This window comes from Durio zibethinus, chromosome 19 (genome assembly GCF_047325235.1).
Source record: "Durio zibethinus cultivar Kanyao isolate XHJ-2024 chromosome 19, ASM4732523v1, whole genome shotgun sequence".
Lineage (NCBI taxonomy): Eukaryota > Viridiplantae > Streptophyta > Magnoliopsida > Malvales > Malvaceae > Durio > Durio zibethinus.
The window spans coordinates 2,906,830-2,926,243 of NC_143180.1; the positions used below are offsets into that span (position 1 = coordinate 2,906,830).

General features: G+C 31.6%; 3 protein-coding genes across 4 annotated transcripts; 2 read left to right on the plus strand and 1 right to left on the minus strand.

Moving 5' to 3' along the window:
- The first annotated feature begins 753 nt into the window (after positions 1 to 753).
- Positions 754 to 3,011, plus strand: LOC111309804 (WAT1-related protein At2g39510-like). Its single transcript, XM_022908807.2, has 7 exons — positions 754 to 984; positions 1,125 to 1,187; positions 1,266 to 1,382; positions 1,472 to 1,709; positions 1,825 to 1,986; positions 2,116 to 2,267; positions 2,351 to 3,011. Exons 1-7 carry the CDS (start codon positions 791 to 793, stop codon positions 2,562 to 2,564), a joined length of 1,140 nt encoding a protein of 379 aa, XP_022764542.2. The 5' UTR covers positions 754 to 790; the 3' UTR covers positions 2,565 to 3,011.
- A 6,214-nt stretch (positions 3,012 to 9,225) lies between these two features.
- Positions 9,226 to 11,718, plus strand: LOC111310234 (WAT1-related protein At5g13670). Its single transcript, XM_022909482.2, has 7 exons — positions 9,226 to 9,812; positions 9,923 to 9,985; positions 10,062 to 10,178; positions 10,267 to 10,510; positions 10,600 to 10,761; positions 10,989 to 11,134; positions 11,216 to 11,718. Exons 1-7 carry the CDS (start codon positions 9,589 to 9,591, stop codon positions 11,418 to 11,420), a joined length of 1,161 nt encoding a protein of 386 aa, XP_022765217.2. The 5' UTR covers positions 9,226 to 9,588; the 3' UTR covers positions 11,421 to 11,718.
- A 677-nt stretch (positions 11,719 to 12,395) lies between these two features.
- Positions 12,396 to 19,083, minus strand: LOC111310233 (uncharacterized). 2 transcript variants are annotated; one of them, XM_022909481.2, is made up of 6 exons: positions 18,953 to 19,083; positions 18,589 to 18,694; positions 13,241 to 14,644; positions 13,100 to 13,168; positions 12,737 to 12,935; positions 12,396 to 12,641 (listed from the first exon to the last, which is right to left on the minus strand). In XM_022909481.2, the coding sequence occupies exons 2-6, from the start codon at positions 18,589 to 18,591 to the stop codon at positions 12,571 to 12,573; spliced, it is 1,746 nt and encodes a 581-aa protein (XP_022765216.2). In that variant the 5' UTR covers positions 18,592 to 18,694; positions 18,953 to 19,083; the 3' UTR covers positions 12,396 to 12,570. The 2 variants fall into 2 exon arrangements, with proteins under 2 accessions (XP_022765216.2, XP_022765215.2); XM_022909480.2 differs by having other exon boundaries at positions 13,241 to 14,653.
- Positions 19,084 to 19,414: the final 331 nt, after the last annotated feature.

The window sequence follows — 19,414 nt, forward strand, 5'->3', positions numbered from 1 at the left end:
TAATGAAATTTTTTAATTTTACAAACGAGATTAAGATGAAAATACATGATTTTTTTTAAATTAATTTTTTTAAATATATAAAAGACATATATCACCATCTTAATTCTATTTATGAAATTAAAAAACTCCACTCCTCATTATATTTAATATTTTATCTAAATATAATATATTAAAATCTGATTTTTTATTCATATAAAGTATTATTTATTTTGACGAATTGAATTCACAAATTTATCTTTCAAAAAATACCTCCTCACATGGGAGGATTGGCCCATATTGAACCATTGGCCTATACTCAATGTGTTATATATTCATATTTGCCTTCCTTACATCACCAAAGTAATATTGAATCATCCACCAAAGAAAATGCTAAAAACCAATGTCCATAAAAAGGAATTGAAGCATGAACAAAAATTTCTTCTCTAAAGAATAAGTACAAATGACTCAAAACCTTGTAAAAACTTTGTTTGGACTCAACAGTGTTTCGCATGAGCAAATCCCACTAAAGTTTGCTTTTAGTAGCCAAATTTTTTATGGTTGACATTTTATATGCAAAAAGACTGCTGGTTTTTTTTATGTTTTTAGTGACAATGAGAGGTTTTCATAAATGGTAATTTCAGTTCATTTTAGTGGGGTCCCTAGATTTTATACAAGACGTGTTGAGGTTTACAACTTTGTTTTTACATGAAAAATACTCTGTATATAAGCAATCAATTGTGCTTCATTTTCACACCAAAAAAGATCCTCCACAGAAGAAAATAGAGAATCTTGAAGAAACAAAACATTGTCAATGGATTCTTTGGCTAGCATTTTCAATCAAGCTAAGCCATTTTTGGCTGTAATCTTTTTGCAGTTTGGGTATGCAGGCATGTGTATAATTTCTAAGTTTGCTTTAAACCAAGGCATGAGCCAGCATGTCTTGGTAGTCTACCGGCATGCCATTGCCACTCTTGTCATCGCTCCTTTTGCCATTGTTTTGGATAGGTCTCTCTCTCTCTCTCTCTCTCTCTCTCTCTCTCTCTCTCTCTCTCTCTCTCTCTCGTCTAAGTATAATTGAGTTTATGCATCTTGGTTACATCTTCATCTTCAAGAACTAACCATTTTGGCTAATTATAACATTGCAGGAAAGTGAGGCCAAAAATGAACCTGTCTATCTTTGTTAAGATACTGTTACTAGGCTTATTAGAGTAAGTAAAAGTTTTATTTTCTTAATCTTAATTTATATTTATTGTTCCTATAATAGAATATTAAATTTTGTTCTTCAGGCCAACAATTGACCAGAACTTATACTACACTGGAATGAAGTATACTACAGCAACCTTTGCATCTGCCATGTGCAATGTTCTTCCAGCATTTGCATTTATGATGGCCTGGATCTTCAAGTAATTAACTTCTAGGCACCCGCATGTGTATAAATTTGTATTTTGAGGATGAATTAGTCAGTGGATTGACCCGGGAGAACTTTTTGCAGGCTTGAGAAGGTTAATATCAGAAAATTACATAGCCAGGCAAAGGTATTGGGGACTATTGTGACTGTTGGGGGAGCAATGCTAATGACTTTGATTAATGGACCAATGTTGCCTTTGCCATGGATAAAATCAAATAGCCAACATGAGCTTTCAAGTGTTACCGCTCATCAAGATCCTATAAAAGGTTCTCTCATGATCACCGTAGGCTGTATCTGCTGGGCTAGTTTCATCATTCTACAAGTAAGTTTTCTCATTAATTGACATTTTGGTCATGTAGATTCACATTCATTTTCTCTATTAGTTCCATTTAAAGCATCCATTTCAATTGACAAAGAAGTAATGTTTTCTTTTATAGGCGATTACTCTAAAATCATACCCTGCTGGGCTTTCCCTAACAGCTTTAATCTGCTTGGTGGGCACCATTGAAGGAAGCACAGTAGCTCTGGCAATGGAAGCTGGCAATGCTGCAGTCTGGTCTATACATTTGGATGTTAAGCTCTTAGCCGCAGCTTACAGTGTAAGAAATTCTCAATTCAACCAAAAAAAAAAAAAAAAACTCAATGAACAAACTAGATGGTGTTGGATTAGAAGGCTTTCCAGGCTAGAATTGGCTATGATTATTTACAAATCTTCTGTCTGCTTGCAGGGAGTGATCTGCTCTGGAATTACTTATTATGTTCAAGGAGTTATAATGAAGACTAGGGGACCTGTTTTTGTGACTGCTTTTAATCCTCTAAACATGGTTATTGTTGCAATTTTGAGCACCTTCGTCTTATCCGAAATACTTTACTTAGGAAGGTACATACTATACTCCTTTGAATACTGCCATAGACAATGCTGAAAATCTTCATAATTTTACAATTATGTGCTAATCTTTATAGGGTCATTGGAGCAATTCTAATTGTCATTGGCCTCTATCTGGTTTTGTGGGGTAAGAGCAAGGATCAACCTTCATCAAATCATAACAGCAAAATGGAAGCATCAAATGATCAGAAAATGACTGTCATGGATGAGACAACAATGGTTTCAAATCAAGATTTTGGTGCCCTGGATTTAACCTGCAGCAAAGTGACGCCTACTTGTGAGTCTGTTTGAGGGAACCAAGCCGAATACGAAAATCACAGCAAAAAACTGCTAACTAAGGATCTAATCATTTTTTTGTTTTCTACATGAAACAAGTTTTATGCAATCTGAACTCCTTCAAGAATGTGTGTTTCTTTTTTTTTGTTAGTTTCAATAAGAGTGTTACAGAGATTAAGCTAATGAATGGCTATGGAAAATGAAACATCAGTCTTGGGATCTATATTGGCCTAGATTGATTCTTCTTTTGTATGTATTTTGACTTTAAATCAGGAGTTTGAGTCAAACGTTACAATAAATTATTGCAAAATGTTCATCGCAAGGTACCGTTGGTTGCATTTGACTTCTGAGCGTGGAATGATACCTATCTAATTATATTTCTACACTTTATTTGGTCCGGACTCAAAACAATTGAGCTCAAACCACTTTGGGCTAATTTATTCAAGCCCAACACATTTTATTTTATTTATTTATTTATTTTCATTTTTTTGGTTTTATCTTTTTGTATATGTTGATTATTCATTTATTTGTTATTAATTTTTTTATTTATCTTTAATTTTATTATTGATTTATCTTTAGTTTTTATTATCAAATTAGGTGTAAGATAATAATAAGATAATAATAATAATAATGATAAAAAAAGAAAGATAATTCCTAAGAAATAAAGAAATTAAAAAAAAAAAGAAAAAAGGGGATATTGAAAGTTAAATAGAGGTTGAGCTTGTTTAAAAGATGACCTGTGAGTTTAAGAGGAAATGAATTCTTTTTAAAGAAAAAACCTAATATGATGGATTTTTTTTTAGGAATTTGATTCTTACCACAACACCAGTTGAACCAAAGAAATTATTTTATAAATTGGCTTTAATCAACATAAAAGAGGGAAAAAAAAAAGTGTAATCAAAGAGAAAAATAAGAAAGTCAAAAATGGGTGTCATTGTTTTTGAAATTTGATTTTGGGTTGATTGTTGGATTTTAGAGTGCTTTTAAGAGTTTTTTTTATTGGAGATTGTAATTTAGGTTAATTTGGGAAGTCAAAATTAGTTTGAAAAAACATAAAAAAAAATTTTTTGGAAAATTCTAAGAATTCCAAAATTCAATTGAAATTTTCAACCAAATTCAATCTTTCTGATAGGATTCCGGTGAGAAACTTAATTTTTAGTGACCAACTCAAATTTCAATGATTCATCTTAGAATTTGATTAAAGTCTTATTGACACATTCCCAGTTCCTGGCATTGTTGCCTAGAATCCGATAAAAGTTCAACTAATGTTCATATGTTTTAGAGAAAAAAAAAAAAAGGAAAAGGTTGAAGAGAGAAAAAAGAAAAAAGAAAATCTAAAAAAAAGAGACTTTTTTAGGCTTTTATATTACATAAGAAACGATGCCTTTTGGTCATAAAGCCTTCAAGATCCACATGCCACCTCGAACACTCGACTTGATTTGTAGCACTTTGACCCAAGACCCATCTTTTTTAAGTTGTTATGGAGCTGAGTCACCAGTCAATTGAGCCACGCCTCTAAAGCTGTTCTTCGTGTTTGGAGTTAAGTCGGCACTATAGTTGAGTCGAGCTGAGTTGGTCTTTTTGTTTTAGTAATTTTTTTATGGCTTTATTTATTTTTATTTTATGTTATTATTCTTTTTATTCATTTTTTTTGAAATATTTTTGTATGATTAAATTTTAAGGAAAACTCTAGAAAAAATTAAAATTAAACATTAATAATTTGAAAAATAACTAATAATTATCCAATAATGAAATTTTAAAAAATTACAAACGGTTAATTTCTATAAATTTTTATGTGAGAATTTTTTTCTAAATTTAACTTAAATGGTGAAAGAATTTATATAAGAATAAAAAAAAATAGTTCGTAGGGTTAGGAAGCAAGTGATGAATAAATAGAAAAAAAAATTTTCTAAATAGACCCAAATGATGAAAAATTTAGAAATAAAACTTATAAAATAAAAATAAATTTCGATGATAAAATTTTTAGTAATAACAAATGAATGATTATCTAAGATATTTAGGTGAGAAAATATTTTTAATTTTGATCCAAATGGTGAAAAAATTAGATATATTTTTAATAAAAATAAAAATAAAAATGATTAAATATTTTTTAAACAATAGAGCCTTATCAAGAAAACAAATGAAATTATTGAATACTCTTGAAGTGAGAAAATATTTTTCAGAATTTTATCAGATTGATGGAGAAAACTTAAAAGTTATTTCAATATTTAAACATTAAAATAAAGACCATTAGAACTAATATGATTATTAGGATAATTTAAAATTAAATGATACTATCTTAGAATGGGCGTTGTAAGAGTGCTACAACATTTCTCACACGTAATCGAACTTTCAAATCTAGTTCTATTCAAAAGTTTAGAACTTATTCTTTAATAATCCTTAATCGAACTTAGGAGTTCCTTAAAATAATAAATTCATTATGTAACCAATCACACTTAAATAAAATATTGATTATGATTCCTTAAGTTGTGTCTAATTATAAATTTACGAATCTATATATTATGATAATATCTAAGTTAAGAGAAAATCAATGGTCAACCTAGATTATGTTAAAAACATATACAATAGAAAATATATATAAAAGAATTATAATTTAAAATTTTAATAAAAATTATTATGAAATTACAAAAATTAAAAATATATATTTATATTAATGTATCAATAAAAATTATAACACAATAATTTTATTATTTTATACGTGTTTTAGACGAAATAAACAAATTATCATACCTACCACGAAGAATACTGAGAACATTGTCATACCACAAAAAATGGTTGTAAATGTGATTTGACTCGGATGGTAAGAATTGTGGGAGACATCCTGAATACTACCGGAGAATAAAATTGATTGATAAGACATCCATTTTTTTATGAGAAAGAAAACTTTACATGCACATGATTGTCATTTTTTTTTTCCCTTCGGCACTTTAATTTTTTTGGATAAAGGATTACTAATGATCAGTAATAATTTTTTTTTTTTACGAAAACGTTTTTAATCTCAGCTCTGAACTTTACATGAAAAAAAAAAAAAAAAAAAAAAAAAGAAGAAAGGAAGATGAGTTAGGTTGCTGGCTCCCTGCCTTAAGCAAAGCACTAAGAAAGTGACTTTAACTTTTCTTAAAGCTTGAAATTCTCAATTTTTTTAAGCTTTGAGAGTGGCATGGGATTTATGAAATAAATAAGACTTTGCTTTAAGTGCAAAGAGAGAGAGAATGCAAATTCTAAAATAAAACTGTTGTTGGTCATTCCCTAATTGGTTATCTTTATAATTTATAATTATAACTTTATTTTTTTTAAAAATTTTAATTAATTCTCAGATCCCTTATTTTTATATTTACTTAACTCGAAAAGACATTACGTATGTAAATAAATTTTTTCAAATTTATAATCTTTAACCACAACTGATTTAAAAGGCAATCGACGTTATTAATAATTTTATTAATTACAAAAAAAACAATGCATTATTACATTCAAGGATACAAATCTATAAATAGCATAAAAAAAAACATAATTACATTCTTAATTCTTATACTACCATAAAAAGATTCAATACTTATGATAGCCACATGCATTCTATCTTACAAAATTTTATTTTCCATAAGTACTTAAATTGCCTTCAATTAAGACTTGGTTGGCACTTAAAGGCAATTATGAAAATTTTGTTCCCTTTTGTTTTTAAATGAGGTTTTCTATTACTGGAACAATCAAATAAATTTTAGAGATTATGAGCAAATTTATCATTATAACACGGCTCAATATTGAATTTTATTATTTTATTTAATTTTTGTCACTATACTTTTAATTTTTTTTAATTTTTTACATAAAAAGTAATAAAATTAAAATGTTTTACAAAATATTTCATTAATGCAAGTGATAAATTTTTATCAATTTTTATTTGGTTAGTAGAATAATTTTCACAAAAATTAAAGAAAAAAGGTCCTCAAATAAAAATTCACTATCATTTAAGTTTTTTTTATATTTTATTATAATTAATCAATCAAACACTAAATTTTTTATTTTGAATCAATTAAATTTTTAAATATTTATTTTTATCTAATTAATTTTTTATTTTGACGGAAACAATTAACCATTTTTTTAACGTGAGTTTAATCGGAGAAAATAAATGTTTGAGGATATAATTAACTGAAAAAATTTAAATTTAAATGATTATTTAATTTTAATTCAGAGATTTATTTTCCCATTTTACTTAAATAAGGCTCCTTAGATGGTGTTATTTATAATTCTCGAAATTGTTTGGCCGAAGAAGCCCAGCACTCATTAACACTTAAAATTTACTTTATTATATTTTTTTCCGAAAGTTCAACTCGGAAAATTTGATTAGACTAATTAAAAAAAATTAAATCGTTAAAAATTAAATTTTCAATGATTTAAATTAAAATAGGTTGACATTTTGGTTTGGAGCTAAGGTTTAACATTCAACTCTACTGTCTTGTCATTTTTTTAAGAGTTAATATCATGAATAATTTTTAAATTATAATAAAATATTTAATGTGATATTTAAATTATAAATTTATTAATTAATGTAATATTTATTTCTAATATAATTAGTTCTAAATAATGACTATGACAGATAAACAATTATTTATGTAATATATTAATTAATATATTTATAATTCAAGTACTAAATTAAATATTTTTAAAATTTAAGTATTACATTAAATATTTTATTATAATTTAAAAATTATTCATGATATTATTTATTTTTTTACATACCAAAAAAAAAATATGGCTAAAAGGTTAATTGATTGCTTGGCCCCCTTCCAATACAAATTCTAACAGATGCTATACCTTTGATTCTTCTCATTCCTCATTTCAATTGTCACCAACTTTGAGATAATCTTATCAATAGTCACACGATTAGTATTGTTGAATTTTTAATTACAGTGAATATAATTAAATTTTTAATGATTTCAAAAATTTTTAAAAAAAAATCTCAAAATAAAAATGGTGAGAATTTGGAATTCAGACTATCTTTGAACTCATATATAACTTTCATGACTCTATATAAAATAAATAAATAAATGAATAAAAATTATTAAATCATTTCAAGTTTTCGAGTTTTAATCTTATTCTATTTCGGGTGCGTCAACCCACTGATGAAAGTTTGACTAGGCTGCAGCTTTCAAACACTTCAGCTTTTAAAATACTAATGTTAGAACGGTCCATATTTTTTTTAAACAAGTAAAATTTTGCCCATTTGTAAAAATTAGTTTGTCTCTTTGCAGAAAAAAACTTACTTATGGGACTCAAAGTTACTATAAATTGGACAAAAATTGACCAAAAACCATTGCCCAAGATTGGAAATAAACTTGCAGCTTAGCTGTTGATTGCATGTTGATGGGCTACAAGCTGATCCAGGGTGAAACTGAAACCTACCACATTCATTTCCTTATCAGTTATCAATGATTCTAAAACATGACAAATATCAATATCATAGCCTAAACGGGCAAACCAAATTTATAAATCTGCTTTGTGCTCTGTATGTCAATGTCAACTTGTAAGAACTGAAATTCTGATAACAAAAATTATCCAAGGAATCCCAGGCTTTTTATAGAATAATTACTGTTTTTTTTTCCTGGTTTGCATGAAAGAAAGGGAAAAAAATTCCTAATAGATTTTACCCTACGGCGTTTGCTGAAGTCTAAATTTGATTGACTGAGAAAATTGTAATTAAGTAATTAGCAGCTTGGTTTGCTAAGCCTACGTTTGGATTGGGGGAAGACCAAAGAAAGAAAAGGAAAGGAAAAGAAAAAAAAAAGGCGGAATCATCTCCTTTGTTTGTATATAGCAATAATTAAAACAAAGGAAAGAAAGGGACGCTTGACTTCCTTGGTTTCCCTCAAATTCCTTCTTCTTTTAATTATCTCAAATTTGGGAGAAAAGGAAGGGAAAGCAAAAGGATAAAATTTTTAAATATAAAATGACTATTATATTTTTATTAATTTTTTAAAATTTTAAAATATATGATATTAAACTTTAAAATTATATTGAGAATACAAAACACCATTTACTTGTGAATAAATTGTCTTCAAAAGTTTTCACTTGATATTCTATAAATTTCATTGATGATTATTTTTATGAATGAAAGAGAGAAAATTGAAACATAGAATTCATGCACACAAACATGTAAATATTATAGTAAAAACGAAAATGATATGTCAAAGGTGAAGTACAGTTTCATACCTGTATATAATTGTAATTTGATAAGATATACTAATTTATTTATATTGCTTTAGTTGAACAAAACTAAATATATCTATTGTTTTCTTCTTTTATTTATTTTTGTACATTATTTTATAGTTATATTCCGATAAAAGAAGTTTAATTCGATACTATACATTTTTTTTTTAAGTTCCTAATCTACTTTTAAATTTTTTATCCTATTATATATCTGATTGAAAAAAACATTATGTCATCCAAGTGCCAACTCCCTATCTGATTCAAAAGATAGTTGACAATTTGATACTATATGTTATTTTATAAAAAGAAGGTTGTTAAGATTTCTTTTCTTTTCCTCTTCTTCCATATCTATATATATATATATATATATATATATATATATATATATAATGAGTCATTTCTTTTTTTTTCTATTATTTGACTAAAGATTGGTTGTTAGAATTCTTTTCTTTTCCTCTTCTTCCATTCTTCCACTTTCTTTTCCTTTCTTTCCATTCTTTTACTTTCTTTCCTTTTCTTTTTCTTTACTAATATTTATTCAAATATAGCAGAGAGTTCACATACAACAACCATTAATTCGACTTGTATAATTCATGACCAAAGGATGATATCTGACACTTTTAGTAAGTTTCATGAGTTTTCATTTCCATGATTTTGTTTTTGTACTATTGGGGAATGTTTTCAGTTCAGGAAATCCATTTGTGTTAAAGAATGACATTGTTGAGTTGATTCCAATGCCTGCAAAAAGGAAAGAAAACTCTTCACATAATTACTATAAGACCTTTGCTTAATTATAAGCTCCTCCTAGCACACTCTGATGCACAAAGAAAAAGAAAGAAGCAGTCTCATGGAGCCCTTGCATCAACTGTTCAACCAGGCAAAACCATTTTTGGCTATGATCTTGATGCAGTTAAGTTATGCAGTGATGTCGATAATCGCGAAATTTGTTCTGAATAAGGGGATGAGTCCACATGTATTGGTAGCATACAGGCTGGCTGTTGCCTCTGCTCTCCTTTCGCCTTTCGCCATTGTTTTAGAAAGGTCTCTCTCTCTCTCTCTCCTCCATTGCTCGCCATTGTAGTTTAACTTGAGAATCCTTTTCACTAAAAATTTCTGAAGAAACTAACCAACATGATCTCGTACTTATGCAGGAAATCAAGGCCAAAGATGACATTCACCTTCTTTGCCAAGATAATGTTGATCAGTCTACTCGAGTAATCTAGACTCCGCCTCAAACCTTTAAATTTCGCATTATAATCATCAATGGTGATTTATGGTATCTGTGTATAGGCCGATGCTTGATCACAACTTCTTTTACACTGGAATGAAGTACACGACCGCGACGTTTGCAACTGCTATGTGCAATATTCTTCCTACCTTAACATTGGTATTGGCTTGCATCTTCAAGTAATGTTCTGCTCACTTGATTTAGATTTCTTGTACTCTTTTACACGCTGGTTTGACGATGATTTACAATTCATGAGGTGTTTTTAAGGCTTGAGAAGGTGGAGATCAGGAGGGTGCCTAGCCAGGTAAAGGTGGCTGGAACTATGGTGACAGTCGGAGGAGCAATGATAATGACTCTAATCAAGGGGCCTATTCTAGAATTGCCGTGGACAAAGGGCAGAAACCACCCTGGTCAATCTGGTGCAAGTGGAGCTCACGAGCAAGATCTTCTGAAGGGTACTCTTATGCTCATTGCCGGTTGTTGCTGCTGGTCTTGTTTCATCATTTCGCAGGTACATGTTAAGTTTAGCCTCATGCTCAAGTAAAATCAATTATCAATAGCTAATGACATCTGAGAACTGAACTTGAGGGGTTTTAACAGGCAATTATCTTAAGGTCTTACCCAGCTAAGCTTTCCCTCACTGCTCTGATTTGCTCCATGGGCACGGTAGAAGGCACCATTATGGCATTAGTAGTGGAACGGCACAATACTTCAGCCTGGTTAATTCACTTGGATTTCAAACTCATTGCCGCTCTCTACGGTGTAAGAAATTCTTTCAAAGTACAAATAACTCCTAAAAGTTGAAACATATCACCTGAAGAAAAAGACAAAGATTGGAGGTGCTGAGACTCGATCCTTAAAACTGTTAAGTTACTAGATGTCATTTTTTAATATGACAACATGAATTAATTAAGGAATGTTAAATTTCTATATATTCTAGAAATGTTAAAACTTCGAATAAGTAATTAACTGATGGGTTCTATGTGCAGGGATTGGTCTCAGCTTTGGCTTTATATGCAATGGGATCGGTAATCAAGAGGGGTCCTGTATTTGTGAGTGCTTTTAATCCATTACAAATGGTTATTGTTGCAATCTGCGGCTCCTTTTTCCTGGCTGAGGAAATGTGTCTAGGAAGGTGTGAATCAATCTCTCCTATATAAGAAGCCAATAGTCTTTGCAATTTCAAGGTCTTTGAACCATGGAATTTGTTTTGCAGGGTAATTGGAAGCATTGTTATCGTTATTGGCCTATATCTAGTTTTGTGGGGTAAAAGCAAGGACCAACCTCAATCTAAACCAGACAGCACGGTAGCACAAGCTGATCAGCAGAAGGCTACGGTTAATGACCATATAGAGACTCCAGATCCTGAGTTTACCGCAAATGGAGAGAAGCCAAAGGAGGGAAACCCTTTAAGAATCTGATTGAAGGTACCGATGGGAAAATATTGAAAAGTTTTTGAGTTTTCTGTATGTCAGTGTCCAGCATTAGTCTATTCAGGAGGGCTGTAAAATGAGTTTTCTGTATGACCCTTGGGAGTCATAGCTTTAAAATGAACATCGATTGCTGTTAATTTTAGAAATGCATACAAAGAAACCAACGTGGCTGTTGAAGAAATTATTTCATGCTGGACCCAGACTCTAAGCCATGAAAATAATACTACTAAAGAACCAGGTTAAAGGCTCTTCTTAGGCTTCAAAGTGGAAAAACAATTTCCCATAAACTAAAAATGACATCCTTGTTTCTAACTCCTAAGTCTATTCAGGATTCTCTTGTCTTGACTCATCATTCCCAAGCTCAAAATGCATATAAACATCGACATAATCCAAGATTCCACTCATTTGCTTCGAAGGAGATTTCTTCCTTCTGGACTATAGAAAAATCATACTTGCGACAAGCTCAAATATTTGGTAGTCGTAACCTAAACTAGACGTGAATAAAGCTGGATTGATATAGGTGAATAGGAGAGACCACCTCACCCCAAGCAGGTCGAATTTAGTCATTCATTACAACATGATGACATAATCTGGATTCTTAAACTCCTCATAAAAAAGTATCAAGAATGAGTCATAGACTTGCTGCCACACCAAAGATGCCACTAAAACTAGGTAGCTCAAGATATGAAAATTGTTTATTCTGAGGAAGATTGTGCAGGGGGTCTTGGGGGTGGGTCAAATTGGGAATCATCTGGTTACATTAGTTTCAATTAATAAAGAAATCTCCCTATGCCAAATGATCTATGGGTAGAGAATATAATAACAAGGTCTACAAAGTGCCCAAGGCATTCGAAGAGGAATGCTTTGCCACCATGGCTAACACAGATGCAGCAAGTCAGCAACTCTATACTTCAGTCATACACATTCAGAAAAGTTAAATTCTACTTCTCAAAACAAATACGATTATCAAAATAAATAAAGTTATCATTTAGAAAATTTGGAAAGCAAAGATATCTATTAGCATCCATCTGCTCAAATTATTGAAATCCCAAAACAAGTCTATAATTTAGTATAAAAGATACACGCTGCTATGCACAGATCTGACCCACCTCACAAGCTTTGAAAGACAGTCTTCATCTCAAGATGACACAACAACATCATCCTTTCCATAGATACGCTGAAGTTCACGGGTGGCAGCTTGATATGATGCTGAGAAAAAAGAAAGAAGGAATTTGAGTGAGACAATTTACAAAATGGACCCTTCAGGTATGCATCCGGTCAGTCAACTAGAACAGCTACATTACCTTTCCAGATGCGATAGTTCTTCTGATTGATTTGAGACCCTGTCACATTTTGAATTGCATCAAAAAGCATCTCCTGTGGAGTGTTCTTGAGCTCTTGAACAACTGCATAGATGGTCTTTCCATTCTCAAAGTAAATGTGATTATTGGGGTGTTTGGTCTTGCAATTAGCATGACGCTCAAACTCATATGCATTCAGAGCCTGCATAATAAATTATGAACGATAAGACAACGATACTCGGATAATAATCTTGTTCTCTTCCCATTAATCTGTAGTTGGGAAAAGGGGAAGAGAGAGAGAAGCTACATTTTTGTTTGGCACCTTAAAACAGGCTGAAAAGCAGTGTGATTATTTGAGTTGCTTACTTTTTCAAACTTGCAGTCGTTGCAGCCACACATATACCCAGTCCCTTGTATATATCCTTTAAGGTTTTTCTGCCAAGGGAAAGGTTACCTTACATAAGTGAAATTCCAATGGTGAAAAGTTAAGCATAGGAAATAACTCACCTCTCGTGACCAGGAAACATACTTGACAGCAACCCCATCAAGCATACCAGTTGATAACAAACTTTTGACATTGGAAGGGAAGCTGTTAGGAGAAACCTTTTTAGCTGTCTTTGGTTCTTTATGCTTTGCTTTGGTAACAGTCCTAGAATTATTTTTAGGGGCACTATTTACATTTGAATCTGGATTCGACTCAACCAACTCTCGCTGGCTAGGCACTTCTGAAGCTTGTGCTGAATTCTGATTATTCATCAGTAAGTCATAGCCACTAATAATACTGCCTGAGGGATTTGTCTCAGATTCATCATGGAAGACCCCAAAAGATATGGTATTGCTCTCACCCTTGTTGTAGTTTTGATGCATAGACAGAATACCTGACTCTCCTTTGTCCTGTGTAGTAGCCATTGCTGTGATGGTACAATCCACCTTATGATAGGATGGTCCCATTGGTATGATGCTATCATCATCCTTATCAAAAGAGGGGGCCATTGAAATCAAACTCTCATTTGGTTTACCATATGCAGAGGCCATTGAAATGAAATTTTCCTGCCCCTTACCATAGGAAGGGCTCAATGAAATTAAATTGGCATCTCCCTTCTCATATGACTGACCCATTGAAATATAATTGCCATCTTCCTTGTCAAAAGGCTGACCCATTGACAAGATATTCTCATTTCCTTTGTTGTAATTGTGGCCCATAGATATGAAGTCGCCATCTCTCTTGTTAATGGAGTGACCCATGGAAATATAATTGCCATCTGCCTTAGTAAATGAGGGGCCCATTGAGATGTTATTCTCATCCCCACTGCCGTAAGTTGAGCCCAGTGATATAGCATTGTTATCACTTTTATTGTAAACAGTAGACATTGAAACTGTGCTATTAACTCCTCTGCTATATGGGTGCCCCATTGATGCTGGCATACCATTGTTGGAATCCCTAACTTGATTGACTTTAACTTTCCTTAGTCCACCAAAATTGAGACATGATGAGGCATCTTCAATGTTGTGAGACATAGAAAAACCCGCAGATGAGCTATTACCGTATTGATCCCCAAAATCCTTTCTTCTGATATTCATATTTCCACTGTCAACAGAAGAAATGTTCCTATCAACCAGGTTGACAGTTCGCATGGGCTCAGATCCAAATAGGCGGTCATTGAATTGACTAGAAACTAACTGAAAACTGGAAGCATTGTGCCAAGGAGAAACATTGATGTCTGCAATTCCTGAAACTGGTTGGCTGTTAACTGATTCTATTGCTTGCTTCTTGTTGCTCAATAATTCTGGTGCAGCAGCATCCATAAACCACTGATGACCACGCTTTGGTTCAGATCTTGAAGAATTATCATAACCCATCTCTCCATTAGTTAGACAAGCACCATCTCTTGGCATCCAGGAGCTCTTTTGCTGGAAAGACTGCCCAAAATCAATAACACAAATAATCAACGTAGCATTTATTATCATATGGCAACAAGAGTGATGTCACATCACAAAAACTCAAACCCAAAGAAATCATGTCATCAGAAAATTAAGAGAAAAATAAAGATAAGATATATGTCAAGCACAAATTTTTGCAAGCTTAGTAAGAGACATACAATATATCTGTGGAAAACTGATTAAAGTCACATAGATTCATCGGAGGGTTTCTAAAATCAAACCAATACATCCTACCACAGATATCAGATAAACTTTCAGGGTATGAATTAGCTGCTAAACAAACATAGGTACTCCAAGAAAACAAATACTCAAAGTTAAAACCAAAATATTCTTTTTTATACTTACATGAACCAAATTGAATACCAATTGATGATATCATCTAAGTAGGGATAACAAATTTTCCAGTTTCTTTCAGATCTTAATGAAACAAAAAAGGAATCCTAGGAAACATTTCCACTCTTAGATGTTGACAAAAAACTGAGTGAGATAGCTCATTGTCCAGGTCTGCTTACAATGAGACTAATTATGAACAAACTAGCTAATCAGGGAGGTTTCTAGAATCATATCATGGCATTTAAAATCTTCACAGAGTTGCCTAAATAATACATGCATGAATGGAGACATTTTTTGCAAGAAGCAGTGATGAACTTGCCTTTCACGGCTATAGCCTATTCAACTTCTTAAGGTTCAAAACTTCCCTTTTATTTCTTGCTAGATGGACCTACTGATATCAGCAATTTCTTAAAAACTGATAATAATAAGACCAATGACATACGTTTAGAATACATGTCAACACTTAAGATCAGGACCAAAAAAAGAAAGTTTTTACAGCAATAAAGTTGCAACAAGCCTAATCCAAAAGTCTCTTAAGATAAATATAAAGAGGCTAACTATATATTAATTATATTGGGAACTTTATTAATGTAGAGACAACTTTAGTTTCATATAGTTTCTTGTGGGATCAAGTTTTTCATCTAAGTATTTAGATCAGGAGTTCAACATCCGAATGAATAGGATAGACTAATACTAATAAAAATTCTATAGTAATGGAAAACTATACAGTATAAATAAAATACTTTGCAAGTTAGAAACTCATTATAATAACCCTGCAACATTCAAACAGTTCCTTCCTTTTTCTTTTTCTTTTTATCTGGACATGTAAACTAAATAAGGCAGCAAGGGAATACTCAGCAAATACAAGAGTAATCCATATCAGACTAGTAGCCCAAACAGAAGGCAGCTTGGCTCATTCATGTGAGTCATCAAACTTACAGATTTTTTTTCATTCATGGCTAGAAGCTTGTGAATAAGGATGAAGACAAAATAATGAAAAGTATTTACCAAAAATATGACAGATATTAATACCATAATGGTTTTGTTTCTACATGTTGTGAATATATGCACTCACGCCATAGAATTGAAATGAGAACCATCTGAAGTTCTGAAAAGCATGTGCAAACCTACTAAATCTCCATGTATTTATATAAGTTATTTTATTTATACATTTTTCTGATGATCAATATAATGGTAAAAGAAAACATAGCACCTTTGTTTTTGGTCAGGGAAAAACGAAAAAGAAATGTTATTTATATAAGGTGTTGTATTTATACATTTTTTATGACATTTTAATAAGATGTACCTGTCACCCACTTTTGGACTCTTTAGGCAAAATTTACAAGTCCAAACTTTGAGTAATAGGTGAGACAACCATTTAGACAATACCCATGTTGGACAACCATACCAGAGTCCATGTTAGTTAATCTACAGTTTCCGTGGAGTCAAAAGAAAAACCAAAGTCTTTCCACCTTGAAATTTGAAGAAAGCATGAGCTTATAAATTCAGTTGACATAACAAAGGAATTAATCATTTAGAAGGTTCTCCTTCCTTTATTTATTGGAGTACTTATTTTGCTTAAATCATTATACGTTAGATCTTGTTCTCATCAATATATATTCAATTGTTAGTCAAAAGTAACCACAAAAATCTTTTACATAAAAAAGGCCCAAAAGGAAACGTGTCCTTTCAGTTTTAGAAGGATATTGCACCACCTTAAATGGTCGATTGACTTTAATGCCATCATTTAAGGCATATCAAAGGGGAAATATACAGAAAAACCAACAGCTGCTAAAATGCAAGCAGTTTAGATCAGCATATCAAACAAGTGCCCGAAATTGCTAGTCAAAAAAGCTCCAAATGGTTGAACATAACATAAATCATCATGTCTGCATATCTGAGGCACATAAGCATCAGCATTGCTTTCATTAAGACTTTAAATTCCTCAAGTTTCAACGTCATTAAACCTAAAATAAGTCACCATATATGCATATCTAAGGCAAATGACCATCATGTTTAGAAGTTTATTTCATTAAGACTTAAATTCCTAAAACTTCTGACATCAGAAAACCTAACATAAATTATCATAGTAAACCTAAGACATATAGTCATCACGATTACTTTTATTAAGACCTTTAAATTCCTCAATTCTGACATAATCGAACCTCACATAATTCACCTTTCTTCATATCTAAGGCACATCATCATCATGATTACTTTTATTAACACATTTAAGCTAAGGAAACTAACATAAATCAGAATACACCGATATTTGGGCCACTTATGTAGCGTGGCTATGCTTACTACAACATTTAAATTCCTCATAGCTACTAAATAATGGAACCTAACATTAATCATTATATCTGCATCACTAAGACATGTTATCAACTTATTAGTACGGATTACTTTTCTTATCTATATACTATAGATTAAAAGTATCCCTAACACTTTTCCTATTGACAGCAGGCTTTTTTTAGAAAGGGTTTGGCGCGTTTTTGAGCTGTGGGTTGTGAGGTTTGTAGGGCTTTAAACGGTTTAATTGTAAATGTAAGTTACCTCTTTTTACCAGTATTTTTTTTAAGCACTAAAATTCCAGCCACTTTTTTTTACCAGTCTTTTTTATGTAATAGATTTTAGTGGCTTAAGACCAATGATACATGTACCAAATGTTCCTGAAACTTAAGTAAAACATATTGTGAAAAAAGAAGGTCTCAATTTGAGAACAATGCTGGGATAATCCACTCTTGTGGTTGGATCAGACAAGATTGGAAAGAATAAAACAGACCAAACAAAATACTTTTTTCCGAAAAATAATTCCCACTTTACAGACTCAACAAACAAAATACTTTTTCATGAAAAATAATTCCCGAACAAAACGATCTTTTAGGTTTAATATTTATTCAAACAATTTATACTAATTTTAACTAAAAAAAAGGGCGGAGCCAGGCATGCCACCTAGTTGCACTTAAATAAAGCTCCGAAATAATGGAGTCTAACATTAATATCCATAATTCATAACCACATATCTAAGGCATGTGATAATCATGAATACATTTAAATTCTTCAAATTTCAAACATGATGGAACCAAATATAAATCACCACAGTGGTATATCTAAGGCAAACGATCATCACGACGATTACTGTTACTAAAACATTTAAAATTCAAATCCCTCAAAGCTCCAACATAAGTAACGGAACGCAACGTAAATCACCATAAATGCATAGCTAAAAACACAAAATCATCTCTATCATATTTATTTAATTATTTAAATTTCTCGCGCCAAATCTTTAATTGTAACTCCCAAAGTTTCATTCAACTAACAACACTTGACCTAGTGAGACAAAATTATAAATACTCCATGTAAGCACTTTAATTCATGCATACGATAACCAAATCAAACACAAACCAATACCGATCCATGTACACCAAACAAACAATGAAATCTTCAAACAAACACTCATAACAAATGAAAAAAAAAAAAAAAAAAAAAAACTCAAAATCATTAACAAGAAAGAGCCAAAACTTAAACAAAACATTTGCATGCAATAAAAAGGGCTACAATAAGAGTTGCTATCATACCATTTCTCGCCAATCTTTCAACTCAATGAGTCAGTGAATCACTCACTTGAAATCAAACTCGCCTCTACTCGATCAAAAACTAAGCTTCTTTGAACTTCCGAAACTCCTTTAGAAGATGAAAGGACAATTTAATCAATTTAATCAAATCAATCGAACCTTAATCACAAATTACACATGCATTAATCGATTTTAAAAGAGAAAATTAAACTTTTTTATTTAATAAAATAAGGCAAAAAAAATTACAAATTTTCTTGGTTTTTCTCTGATTTTTACAGAGGAGAATTTAAACAGGCTTTTCCAAGCAATGGTGCTAACAAAAACCCTAGAAAATTAAAATGAAAGAGAGAGTTTATAAAGTTAATACCTTTTCCAGAGAAATCGCCGGGGAGACTTCCCGGCGAGAACTCACCGGAGATATTCAACCAAAATTTCCTTTATTTTTTTTTTTAATTCTTTGAAGTGAAAGTACCAGTACTTGATACACCGAGTGCAACTGAGTCACTTAGAGCTTTCGAGCCTTTAAATAGGAAGGAGAGAATATGTAACCTGCACCGCTGTAGTTTTTCCATTTATGGACTCCTCAATCTCTATCGTCCACGTGGCGCTTTCAGTGCATGTGGGTCCCACGTGGGAATGAGGTGTATCGTGACCGTTAAATTTGGTTACCAAAATTGGGTTGCTTTGGATGGAAACCTGTTGAAGTTCTGAAAACACTGATTTCTAACGTCAACTTGTCGCTGTCTTCGGTGGGGAAAATTACCTGCGGTTTAAATGTAGGGAAAGAATGTGTGATATGTACAGGTGGTCCAATTGGATGTTGCCATGT

Bases quoted from the DNA above. Each gene is read 5' to 3' on its own strand.
- LOC111309804 (XM_022908807.2), top strand. From the start codon at position 791: ATGGATTCTTTGGCTAGCATTTTCAATCAAGCTAAGCCATTTTTGGCT. The intron at 1,710-1,824 runs GTAAGTTTTCTC...TTTCTTTTATAG, and splicing joins CTAGTTTCATCATTCTACAA to GCGATTACTCTAAAATCATA. The intron at 1,987-2,115 runs GTAAGAAATTCT...GTCTGCTTGCAG, and splicing joins TCTTAGCCGCAGCTTACAGT to GGAGTGATCTGCTCTGGAAT.
- LOC111310234 (XM_022909482.2), top strand. From the start codon at position 9,589: ATGCACAAAGAAAAAGAAAGAAGCAGTCTCATGGAGCCCTTGCATCAA. The intron at 9,986-10,061 runs GTAATCTAGACT...ATCTGTGTATAG, and splicing joins ATGTTGATCAGTCTACTCGA to GCCGATGCTTGATCACAACT. The intron at 10,179-10,266 runs GTAATGTTCTGC...GGTGTTTTTAAG, and splicing joins GTATTGGCTTGCATCTTCAA to GCTTGAGAAGGTGGAGATCA.
- LOC111310233 (XM_022909480.2), bottom strand. The intron at 13,169-13,240 runs GTGAGTTATTTC...TTCCCTTGGCAG, and splicing joins ATGTTTCCTGGTCACGAGAG to AAAAACCTTAAAGGATATAT. The intron at 12,936-13,099 runs GTAAGCAACTCA...TTTATTATGCAG, and splicing joins ACGACTGCAAGTTTGAAAAA to GCTCTGAATGCATATGAGTT.